The sequence below is a fragment of the Phoxinus phoxinus genome (genome assembly GCF_949152265.1).
Source record: "Phoxinus phoxinus genome assembly, chromosome: 13".
Lineage (NCBI taxonomy): Eukaryota > Metazoa > Chordata > Actinopteri > Cypriniformes > Leuciscidae > Phoxinus > Phoxinus phoxinus.
The window spans coordinates 30,924,290-30,937,559 of record NC_136888.1 but is presented as its reverse complement, the minus strand read 5'-3'; the positions used below and the strand labels follow the sequence as shown (position 1 = coordinate 30,937,559).

General features: G+C 36.9%; 2 protein-coding genes across 2 annotated transcripts; one reads left to right on the top strand and one right to left on the bottom strand.

The window, feature by feature from the left end:
* Positions 1-3,517: 3,517 nt before the first annotated feature.
* On the top strand, positions 3,518-5,361 carry adob (2-aminoethanethiol (cysteamine) dioxygenase b). Its single transcript, XM_079633382.1, has one exon. The coding sequence runs from the start codon at positions 3,721-3,723 to the stop codon at positions 4,492-4,494; it is 774 nt and encodes a 257-aa protein (XP_079489508.1). The 5' UTR covers positions 3,518-3,720; the 3' UTR covers positions 4,495-5,361.
* A 466-nt stretch (positions 5,362-5,827) lies between these two features.
* Positions 5,828-9,119, bottom strand: egr2a (early growth response 2a). The gene is made up of 2 exons (XM_079633378.1): positions 8,777-9,119; positions 5,828-7,122 (listed from the first exon to the last, which is right to left on the bottom strand). The coding sequence occupies exons 1-2, from the start codon at positions 8,931-8,933 to the stop codon at positions 6,113-6,115; spliced, it is 1,167 nt and encodes a 388-aa protein (XP_079489504.1). The 5' UTR covers positions 8,934-9,119; the 3' UTR covers positions 5,828-6,112.
* Positions 9,120-13,270: the final 4,151 nt, after the last annotated feature.

The following is a 13,270-nucleotide window of genomic DNA, read 5'->3' as shown; positions in this document are numbered from 1 at the left end:
CCCAAAAACTGTATACCGATGCATCCAGTGTGAATTTGTTGTTGTGAATCTGTGAATTAGGTTGGGCTCTAGAAGTGTAAGTATGCCATTAAAGATGACAATCAGAAGTAGAACAAAGCTAAAAAAAAAAAAAAAACTTTTTTTTTGTTCTATTGTTTGGTGTTTCTTGATAATAATGAGTATAATTTGAGCTGATGTTTTAATGTTTTCTCTAGACTTATCTTAATGTTTGTGCCTTTCTCTCAGAACATTGTTGTCTGTATTACACGTGTGATACCGTGAGATTTGAAGTCTCGCGCTATCTTTGCTGCTGTACGTGATCTTCTGAATAATAAATGTGATTAGAATTGATCATTAAAGACTGATTTGTTAATGCTATGTCTATTATCCATCTCTTGTGGCAACTGAATGGTCACTCATTTGATGAGATGCACTTTTTTACTGTTTTTTTTTCTTATTATTATGTTGTAGTTTTACATATGAATTTAAATTCATATACTTGAACATCTCATCTTATTCACTACAATCAAAATCCGCCTTTACATGTCTTCAAAAATGTTTAATTCACTTCTTATTCATCGATGCAATGCAGTGGATGAGCACTAGAGGGTATCCTCAATTTAGCTTCTATGCCAAACTGATTTTAGGATCTCTGTGAAGAGCTTATGCACTAGTTTTGCAATTATGAAAAACCCTGAATTAGAAGTTAAAGGCCAGTAGGATCAAACTGGCTACATCCTTAAACAGCAACGTATGAAATAGTTTTATTATTCAACACACGCTCTTCTATCCCATCATGTGACATTTACATTTTTTTATTTTCAGTCCAACTTTGGAAGTAATCCCATACAACAATAAGATCCAACCACATACGTTTGTGACACTGTTTGCGAATGTTCGTTGGAACTATAGTTTCGGGCAATGCCAGATCGTTTACTGTTGGTAACGACAGAAATGACTTAAAGTAATGACCATAACGATGGTTTTGTAAAACGCACCCCAAGACATGAATGTTTGATAATGTTTCCGAACATGTTAAGTTCAGCTACTGGTAGCACCATTTTCTTTGCAAATTACCTGATGATATTTTTTCTTTGTAAATGAGAAGACGATAAATTGTTCTCCACCTACAGATCTCAAAGACTTCATTCGAGAAATCATGTTCAAACTCTAGAACCCTGGAGGAACTTTTCTGTATGTTATATGTTGGACATTATGACTTGTTTTGTTAATTAAGCCACCAATTCTACATTAATAAAAGACTGAAAGAAATGAAAATGTTGTCATTTACTCACTTATTCCAAACCTGTGTGATTTTCTTTCTTCTGTGAAACATAAAATGAGATGTTTATAAGAATGTTCATATGAAACATGTCTAGCCAAATACCACTTGCTTTATCTCAGTGTGGTTATTAAATTAACCATGGCTGACTGTGAATAAAAAAAAGCACATTTCTATAATGACATTGTAACTTAAGACTATCTTGACGCTATTGTGTGATGTTACACACACTAGAGGTGTGCTAAGTAAAACTGAAAAAAAAAAAAATTATGACAACGATAACGATTAGTTATTTTAATCTTCTGTTACTGTTTTACAAGTTTCACAAAAAAAAGTTCTTAAGCCTACTGGCCTGGGGTCACACACCCCCCGTTGGGATTCACAGCTGTTTTGGTAGCGGTCATTTCTACAGAAATTGTAAAAGTTTAGTCAGAAGTTTACCGCACAGATAAATAAACTGACTGAGGGGCCTCTACTTGTTTGAGTTGGCCATAAAGCAAGTTTACAAGTTTATTAGGAGCAGAGAGAAAGAGTGAATAAGCAGACTTATATTATTAGACTTGTTTGCGTAGCTAAATGTGTTATTCGGTCATGATATGTATCATAACGAGGGGGGACTAGAGAGTTTATGCATTTATTAATGTCTGGTGTGAATTCAGATGACATAAAGCGTCCCATGATGTCATTAAAAATGTTTCTTCACAGTCATATTGTGATTCACACGCGGTGTATGTGGTTTTACAAGCTCAGAAGACTGGAGGCGGTGGTGTTGCATCCTGTTCCATAGCCGTATCTTTTTATAGATACTCTGTTTTTTAAGGGTATGCCAACAAATGATTAGGAATAACAACATGACCACAGATGACTAAACTGTCCACATGTCTCTTTCTCTATAAATATATATTTTAAAACAATGTCATACGAGCATGTTTGTAATTGTGAGTCATGATTGGTTATGGCAACAGCCAGTCTGTTTCTGCACTGATAATGAGATCATTTGCTTTTGCAGTCAATCATTCATTGATTTCTTGCATAATTTGGAATTTGATTTGAGTAACATCAAATTAAATAATAAATGATTGAATTGTGTCAGTGTGGATTTCAGTATAAGAAAAGCAGCTCTTGACACATTTCCATTATAAACTGTGTATATAGTGATAGTGTTAGTGTATATAATTCTCTTCACAGTGATAGTTTATTAAATATAGGCATATATAGGTCTCCCTTTGTCCATTTAGTATTGAGACCCTAGAAAATATGGCTAACTTTTATCAGCTAATTAATTATGTTAATTTCACCCTCAAGTCATTCCATACTACTTTCTTTCTGGAACATAAAAGGAGATATTTTGAAGAACGAGGGAATCAGACAGCATTGTGTTTTATGTCATACCGTTCAGTTTTTATTTTCATGAGCTCTCATGTTTGAGCCAGAAAGCAAAAAAGTCTGTATCAAAGTCTGGGCGAGTGTAGGCCATAGGCTACTGCTTATTTTTCAGAGTGAACGCAGGTATTTTGATAATACAATCATACTTGGAAAATAAAGCCATAAACAAGTTATTTATGTTGTAACTTGCACTTGATATAGAACAAGCTAATATAAACTATTTTTAACTCGGTACTTCCCTCCCCGTCTCTCTCTCCCCCTCTCTCTCTCTCTCTCTCTCTCTCTCTCTCGCTCACACACACACACACACACACACACGCATGAAGTCAGTTCCCCTCAAGGTCACACAGGTGTCACTAACTACGTGTAATTAATCACATTAACTATTGTTTGATGACCAAAAAGTGTCTAAAGTTTGAACTACATCTATGGCATTCCTTAGGTTAGCATATTACAAACTTCTTCATTCTGTAAGATACGTGCTCTCTTTCTTTAAAATAAATTTAATTTATGTTTGTATGCTTTTAAGTGTCAAAATACTTGTTGGGGGTCACACAGTAAACCCACACTTACGGCATTTTCAAAGCGTGAGGACCGAAGTGTCATTGCCCCTTGAAGAGCAAGTGTTATGGGAGTTGTAGTAACCGGTTTAAGTGTAATGTCTCTTATAACGTTCATATAGGTCTTTACAAAGATTTTTTTTTTCCGTGAAAGACCAGATTGATTAAAGTTTACAGCTATAAAAGGCACAAGTTTCTAAAATGATTCGTTTAGCATTATCCCCTCAGCTACACAATAGTAAAACACTACATTTCCCATAATTCTATGCGTGACGCATAGCAGTGTTGACGTTGAGTACGTGTGAATCGGATGCCTCTATATGGAGTAGTCATGGCCAGAAATGCCTTGATCCTAACGGTATTCCTGGAGGTCCCCAGGTGCTTTTACACACTGACGGCCCAAATAAAAAGGTAGTCTCTGAATTACGAGTTGAAGCGCGTGAAAAGCGGCGCGTGAAGTTGAAAGGCAAGTTGACGCTGGACACCTGCGTGATGATGCCTCGAGACAATATGACTTCCACTGTCCAGAAAATCGCCAAACAGGCCCTTGCGACTTTCCGAAACCCCTCTATTGTCGGAGAACACAATAAAGTGTTCTTGGAAAATCAGAGCAAGCTGAAAAACCTTTTAGCGGAGGTCAGAGCGGCCGATTTGAAGATTGTACCGCGGAGCGTCGAGAGCGCGTCGACGATGCCGCCTCAGCGTCTCGCGCCTCCCGTCACATACATGCACATCTACGAGACCGACGCCTTCAGCATGGGGGTGTTTTTGTTAAAAACTGGTGCTTCTATACCTCTGCATGATCACCCGGGAATGTACGGCATGCTGAAAGTGATCTACGGAAAGGCACGAATCAGCTGTTTCGACAGGCTGGATAAACCTAGAGAGGGAACCAGCGGTGTCGTGCAGTTCAACCCTCCACTGATGCCCTTCCAGAGGAGCTCTCTACGGCCGTCAGTGCTGAGGTCTGTGGGGGAATACACGGAGGACAGCGGCCCGTGTGTGCTGTCGCCACAAAAGGACAATATACACCAGATAGACGCTGTTGACGGACCCACCGCTTTCCTTGACATCTTAGCGCCGCCATACGAGCCGGACGAAGGGAGAGACTGCCACTATTATAAAGTTTTAAATGCTCATTCAGAGGCTGCGGATAGAAATAGTGAAGCCCAGGAACAGGGTGACCAGTGGCTAATGGAAATACCACAGCCTAGTGAATTCTGGTCTGGTGGAGAACCTTACCCAGGGCCGAAAGTGTCCCTCTGAAGCACTATTGGGTTCTGGTGGTTGATTGTATGGTCTTGTTACTTGAAGGGATAGTTCACCTGAAAATGAATTTGTTGTCATACCTTTACTCAGCTTCATGTTGTTCCAAACCTGTATGAGTTTCTTTCTTCTGTTGAACACAAAAGATGATATGTTGACGGTAGACATTGACTTCTATAGGAACAAAAAAATATGGTGGTCCATCAACTGTCTATATTCTTCAAAATATCGTCTTTTGTGTTGAAGAAAGAAACTCATACAGGTTTGTAACAACATGAGGGTGAGTAAATAATGACAACATTTTCATTTTTAGGTGAACTCTCCCTTTAAGACATCGGAATGGGTACTTTATCAAGAGTATGGTTATGTGAAATACTCGTGTCAATGCACAGCTGCTGTCTTTAGTTATCTTTTGGCTGTTATTTTTGTGCAGATTTAACTAAAGATCAAGTCTCTGTTCTTTACTGGTCTGTCGCCTGGAGTCTCTTTGTACAGCATGTGATAAATATTTAAATATTTGCAGCAGATGTGAGATTTGGTTTAACAAAGGCTTCACAATAGAGCAGGAATCTGATCTTCTTGTTCCATGCATTGCCGGATATTGTTTTAACGCATTATGCTATCAGAAATACAATCTGGCTCAGAAATGTTTAGCAACTCTCACTTGGCACTTGGATACTATTTTGAACACTCCTGTTAATTATGACAGTAAAGCACTTAGCCAAGATGCAAGTTTAGAAAAAATAATAAAAATGAAAAAATGATACATTTAAAATATTATGAAGATTGTTACATTGATTTTACATTTGAAACAAAAGTTATGTTTCCCCTCCAATAAACTTAAACTAATAAAAGATGGAATGGTAACTGGTCTTGTTGATTTATTTAAATACATTTTAGATTTATTTTATTTTCATTTATTCTATCAAAAATGCAGTAAAAAAACATTTTACATTTTAAAATAACAGTTTTCTATTTTAATATATTTTAAAATGTAATTCATTCCTGTGATGCAAAGCTGAATTTTCAGCATCATTACTCCACTCTCCAGTGTCACATGATCCTTCAGAAATTATTCTGATATGATTTTCTGTTCATGATTTTTTTTCTTATTAATGTTGGATCAATTTAATGCATCTTTGCTGAATACAATTATTCATTTATTTTTAAAATCTCACTGTTTGAACGCTAGTGTGTATATAGACCTATTTAACTAACCTGCACTTTCATCTTTAATCGGATAGCCGTACACTTTTGTTTCTCAATTGCGACCTCTAGTGGTCAAACCTCGCAATGCGGCACTTGTCACTCTCACTGGAAAGCTGATTCTCAAAAAAAAAAAAAGACTTTGCGTTTAAACAATTTATTTACACACATAACAGTAATAAAAATACTCACTGTAAACACTATCTCAGAACAACTGCATTTTGAACCACAAGAAATATTCTGTGATAAAGACGTTGTCTAGCTAGCCTACAACAAACCACATTCAACCACACTTAATTCATAAGCTGCCTTCGTGTCTCTGTGCGCGTACAAACAGAGCTATAGTTCCAGGTTTAATTGGGGCAATGACTAACCCAGCAGTCAGAACTTGTTGTACTGTTAGTTAGTTAGTTCACATCGCTGTAGCATCAGCGCTCGAGCTGTGAGGGGGCGCTGACACCTTTTTATCTTTCTGTCTCTGGTGGATTTTTGTGTGCCTCCTTCGCTCGTCGCTCCTCGCGAACCTTCTGCCGCAGAAGTCACAGGAGAAGGGCTTCTCGCCCGTGTGTGTGCGTATGTGAGTCGTGAGGTGGTCGCTCCGGCTGAAGCTGCGCATGCAGATGCGACACTGAAACGGCTTGTGTCCGGTGTGGATGCGGACGTGACGCGTGAGCTCGTCCGAGCGCGAGAACCTCCGGTCGCATCCCTCCGCCGGACAGGGATACGGGCGCTCGTGGACCGGCGTCTTGCACGGTCGGTTCGGGTATTTCCGTGGCCGCAATATTGGCCTGAGTGGGACGTTTTGCGGACTGGTGCCGTGACCGTCCATAGGCGGCCTTGACCCGTCAACCGGACACGCCAGAGTAAAATTCCTAATTGTGTTCAAGGGAGTCAGAGGTGGTGGGACTCTAATAGACTCAAAAGAGCACGAAAATGGCTTAATGTCTTGAAATGCAGCCATGGTTTCCCTTTGACTGTTGCTGGTCTGATAGAAACCTCCATAGTCGGGAATGATGGAGAAAAGCGCCCCGTCTATGGTTGACTTTGGGGCTGAGTATGACGGAGTGGCGTACGTTACGGGACACGTGGTGGTCGATAGGTAGGCCGAGGGGTCCTGGTATCCATCGGCACTACAGGTGTAGGCGGGCGGGCCGGTGTATAAATGCTCCATGTTGGGAAGAGTTTGGTCTATTTTGCAACAGTCTGGAGTGGGAGCTGCGGGAGAGCCCGAGGAGAATGATCCCGAGGAAGGTGGCCTATCTTGTACTCCTGCGCTGACAAAGTTGATTATTCCTTCTTGGTTCCAACTTCCTTGTGCGTCAATGGATATCTTTCCTGTGTAGGCGACAGGAGAAAACTTGCACAGGTCTGTCAGATCAAGGCCCCGCTTCTCAACGCCGAAGCAATCTGAGATCAAGCAACCTGGAAAAGTCAAAGCAAAACATTTAGATTGAGCAATTCCTTCTTATTGCGTTATGTGAAACGTATATGTGCAGCCTATCTCCAGCAAACCGTGTTTAAGTGGGATCTACTCTAGAAGTATTCAGTTAAACATTTGTTTTTTAAAGTTTGTTGGTATGTAGGAGACAAAGTAGATGCAGGTTTTTCTCTGTATTCTGATTGGACAGATTGCAGTAAAATTAATAAATATAGTTGCAATACTAAAGAAAAAGTTTACTTAAAGTAGACTTAAGTTAGTTATATACTTCTAACCCATTTTTGTTTATGAAAGTACACTTAAAATAATACTTTCAGTAAATATACCAGTAATAATTTGAATACTGCAAGTATACTTATAGGTTTTCTTTAAGTGAACTTAACATTATTCTTTGTTTACTATATATATATATATATATATATATATATATATATATATATATATATATATATATATATACACACACGTCTATACAGGCTATTGCAAATATCTTCTTAAATTTTTTTTGTTTTTAAATAATAGGCTTATTATAAGGGGCTATAGCCTAATCACAGATTTTTTTCTTAATTTTCTCCAGTGTTTCAGAGTTAATTTTTGAAACAAGTCAGTTTATACCCGAATAAATGTAATTGAACATTTCTGTTCACTTTTTGTGACAACATGACCTGACATAAACAGACTATTATAGGCTTTTCATCGCAATATAAACAGTAAAAAAATGAACAAGTAATTAATAAAAGCAACAAAACAGTAAAAGATACATAGATCGAACTATTGTTTTGGACAACAAATTGTAATTAATATTAAATTGTATACATTTTAGTCCTGTCAAATCGATTAATTGCATCTTAAAAGTTTTTGTTTACATAATATATGTGTATGTATATATATATATATATATATATATATATATATATATATATATATATATATACACACATATATATATATATGTCTGTGTGTGTGTATATCCAAACACATACACTAAAAATATATATATGATCAATAAGTTATATTTTTTTTTACATTGCTTTAACTCATCAAAATAAGCAATTTTCAACTTTTTTTTATAAGTTATACAAGATTTCATTTTACGTATTTAAGTTGAAATTACTTAAACATCCAAGTTGATTGTACTTAAAAATGTTTACAGCAACTTTTTTAAACTGAAATACAGTGTATACAGTATACACACTAACACACACAAATATATATATGTACACATAATATGTAAACAAAAACTTGTATGTTAGACGCGATTATTCACCATTAAATGTTTTGACAGCATAATACATTTACAAAATATAAGTAAAACATGGCAGCCTAAATGAAGGTTGAACTGTCATTGTCACACATGCAGTTTTATTTATATTTTGTAAATGTATTTTACTTATATTTTATAAATCTATACCTGAAAATAATAACCCTAAGTTTTGAACAAGTTGTTTGAATTTAACTCACAAAGCACTGCTAAATCAAACAAGAATTTTGTCAAAAGAAATGATGTTATTGAGCAACAGACAATGGACTGTTGCTCAATAACATACATTTTTTTGGACAAAATTCTTGTTTGATTTAACAGTCCTTTGTGCTTCGACTATTCATTGTAGTATCCCAGCATCTCTACAGTGTTCTTACCTCCCGACGCCTCACTGAACTGCTCAGAACAAACATCCGAGAATCCCATCGGCACTGATGAGGGAATCTCATCCAGAGAGTAGATGTGTGATGGCAGACAGCGCATTAAATCATGAAGCGACGCGTTAATTTTATCTCTGCTTGCTGTCGCTGTCATTTTGATCCTCGGTGTTGTTTTAAAAAAAAAAACAGCAGGTTGAATTTTATTAAGTTGTTCTCAGAGCGTTTATGGTCTAGTTGATGTGTTATAAACGTGCTCGCTTCATCATAAACACACGCATCGGGTTTGGTTTGTTAAGAGCTCACCAGCTCCCTTCATATATGCCGCGGCAATAAGTGAAACTTTATCTCGTTGAATGCATTTATGAAGAGCCTGTCAATGCCCCGTGACGTCACTGACCATAAAAGGACAGAAAAACGGGTTGGGCTTCTTCTTCTTCTTCCTTTTATTTTTTTTTCTACTTTTGGCCATACGCTCTTTTTAGACATAATATCTCTGAATCTGACATTACTATTCTTTTTTTATTTATTTTTTATGAATATGGATATGTTGATGTTATATGTTAATATATTTGTGGTCTGTGGGAGCAATTAGATGGTTTTTTTTTACTTTTGCTGTATGTTATTATCAGGAATTCCGGTTACGGCGCGTCCCATAAATGGTCATCATCCGGTAACCTCAAACACGCCCCTTTTGCCTTATATGGGGGGCATCCGGGAAACTCGACACGGAAAATAACGAGCCGCGCCGATCTCACGTCCCACAGAGGAACCGCAGTACAACGAGAGTCAGGAAAGTGATATTTGAATATGTTGGAAAGTTATTCTAGTTTCTAGAGTGTTAAGGAAACATATGTATTAATACACAGAGCGTTTTTCCCTCTGTAACAAGTCAAGGCCTATTGTGATTAAACATCTTTATTAGTGAAAATTAGACTTTAGGTATGTTTTTAGCCTTGTAGGGGTTGCAAACAATTTTAATATTCAACTATATTTTCGTCTTTTACTGCATTTTGAAGGATTTCAAAAACTCTCAATCTCATTGTAAGCACTATTAGTTTTGATTTGGTCTCCAAATGTCACTTTATATATATATACAATGATATGATCAATAAGTTATGACATTGACAACATATGTTTTTATCATTAAGCTCATCTAAGTTCTACTTTTTTAAGTTATACAAGATTCCACTCATTTTTAAAGTCAGTTTAATGCTTAAACGTCCAAGTTGATTGTACTTAAAATTAAGGCATGAAGCAAATTTTTTTTTTTTACAGTGAAGATCTTATTCTTATATGTTCTCCCTCAGTATGAGGCCGTCCTCGGCTCTTCATCATCCCTCTCGTCACTTTTTGTTTTCCTGCCACCATGTTCTATTTTGATGCGTGGCAGCATGAGCAACAGAGCGTTTGCTGTATGTGCGACTGAGGCCTAATTCATATCCACCCACACTAAGGAACAGCCCCTTCTCCATGGAGTCCTAGCGCAAGTGAAGCCTCTCTGAATAGATCTGCATCTGCTTCTGTACAGGCTCCCCCAGCCTCTGTTCCCATTCACACTCGCCCACAGCCACTCTGCATGCTGACTGAGCTTCTGTGCATCCAGTATACCAGCTCTCAAGATCTTATTTAACGGGCCGTATTCAGATTTAATATGAGAAGATTAAGCCATAAACATTTTTATTCATCTATACTGACGTATGGCAAAACCGTGCTTCCAAACGGAGTCATAACATGTTAATGATTTATTTATTGCCTGAATATTTAGAAACATCATGCAAAAGTGAATTAAACTGTACATAATTTATCAATAGAAGACTGAAATAATCATAACACATTAATGTATTTTTATTTTTAAATCTGGAGTATTTAACTCAGGAACTTTGTCTGTCTGACTATCTATCAACTTTTTTTTGTGCCAAAAGGTTAATGTATTTATTTAAATTAAATTTTAGGTGCATTTTTGGCTATTTACCCCTCGTTTGTTCATTTAATTTAATTTAATTGATGCATTTTTAGTTATTTTTTTCTCTCGTTCCCTCGCTTGTTTATATATTTCATGTTTAGTCACGGTTTTAGCTGTTTTTTCCACTCGTTCCCCCGCTTGTTAATTCATTTATTTGATTAATTTCATTTAATTTTTAACCTCAGGAACTTTTTGTGCCAAAAAAGTGAATTGTGTGTGTGTGTTTGTTTGCTTGTCTCAGGAACGTTCAGTGCCAAAAGGTTCATAGTACTTATTTAGAACATTTTTGGCATGAACAGTTATTTGGAGTTGACTAAAGAACCCTAACAAACCTTGTATTTAAGAGTTTTATACCTGGAATTGGACCAACACTACTAAACCCGTTCATTCTGCCGTTGTGTGTAATGACGTCTTATTAATGAGAATTTAGGTCCTCAGTGTTAAACACACCCTTCCCTCCCTGTCATCTCTGATGTGGTGTGTGATAGCGTGCCTGATCAGCTTTGCAACATCCTCCCGCAGTTACTCTGTGTGATTCTTAACAGCTCGCTGTCATTCAGAGAATCAGATGTTTGCCGTCTGTGAAAAAACCTGTTCAAAATCTGTTGCCTTCTAGTCTGGGTATAACTGAAGAGCCTTGTGTTGGACAGCTCAGGCTGTTATTATTATGATCTGTGAGTTCAGGTGTCTTGTTAAACGAATAGCATGTTTCTCACAAAAGCCAAACATCTATTCATTCTCAAAATTGTTGGGGGCAGCTTCCTTTGTCTTACGCCTACAGACACAAAAATTTCTTGCTATTGTGTCAGTGCTGCTATTCACCAGGAGAAGTTAATTGCAGCTGTGAACGACAGAATACTTATATAACTCACAAGACAACCAGTTATAGCTGAAATATGACCAAAAATGATAGCGAAAATATACAAATTTACTGGTAATAGAAAATTGATCAATATATATTGAAAAAAAATTATTCATAGCAGATGGTAGATTATTTCGGCGGGTTGTTTGGTACCCCCTCCCTTTGTGCCCCTCTTATGCCCTCTATGCCTCGCTCGCCCACGCAGCGCCATGTTGGGACGGGTTCACAGCCCATTTTGTTTGCGTTGGCTTTGGTGTTGCGTGGGGGTTTGGTGACCCCTGCACACGACGATTAATCAAACGTCACTCTCTGATTTCTCCAAAACTCATTATTCTTTTTTTATAGCACAACACGCCTCTGTTAAATGCAGTTTTTTGATAAATCACCCCTTTAGGCCTGTACACACTTTTTACTCGTGTAATTTAGTCAAAGAAATTAATTCATCAAGTTTCGCAAACTGCTCATCTACATTGCCAGTTGTTTTATTCACAAAGAAACAGAATAATAACTAAATTATTAATTTAAATTATTTTGTTGTTGTTGTTGCAAAAACTACATATATATATATATATATCACTAGAAATAGCAATATAGAGGTACAAGTTTTCGAATTTACGAATGAGTTTAGGAGAAATCACAGAATGAATATAAAAAGTGTGGGGTTGGTAAAGATTTATAGTAAAAATAGTATTGTGAAAAATAATTTAAACCTAAAAAAATGTTTTTTTCCATTTGAACAATTTAACATTAATTTATTCATGTGATTGCAGAGCTGAATAATCCTTCAGAAATATTATCAATGTTGAAAATGTTTTTTGTGGAATACTAATGTGGATTGTTTTTCCAGTATTATTTGATGAATTAAAAGATCAAAATAACATTTTTTTGAAATCGGAATCTTTTGTAATAAATAAATAAATACAAGTCTTTACTGTCACTTTTGATCAATTGAATGCATTCTGGCTGAAAACAAGAATTAATTTCTTTAAAATAAAATCTTACTGACCCACAAACATTTGAGTAGGCCTATATCTTTTTTACAAATGTGATGAAATCTAAACATTTAATCATTTTTCTCTTTTCACACTCATGCATTCCTCTAAAAAACACTGCAATTGTAAGTTTTACACTTACCATTCTTGATGGCTGCATTCTGCTGAAGACGAGTTTGATTTTCATGGCCAGAAATATCAACGTAGATCTTTTCTCTCGTCCAGGTCCTCCACGGCTTTCTTCTGCTGTTTGTACCCAAACACTACCAACACTGATCAGATATGGTCCTCTACATCTCTTCATATGCTTTTCTATTCATTCAGAAACCCTGGACAATGCACTTGTTCCCACCTCCAAACACCCTCACAAACTGAAGCTGGTATGGTAATGAGTGGGATTTGGGGAGGCCAGCGGATTGGCCCACAGAGCGTCTCTTTGAGTAGGTGTGAGGGTTGTGGTTTAAGCGTGTTCCTCTAAAGGCGTGGCTTCCCGAACAGCTGACCCTCTAGTGATGGGGTCCAACTCGGACAACCGCTACATTGTCTTACGTTTCAGTTTTGATCACTTTCTGAGTACTTTTGATGTAGTAATGTGTAGCGTCCTCCAGTGTTGGGGTAACGCATTACAAGTAATCAGATTACTTTTAAAGTAACATTACAGTTACACTTTATTT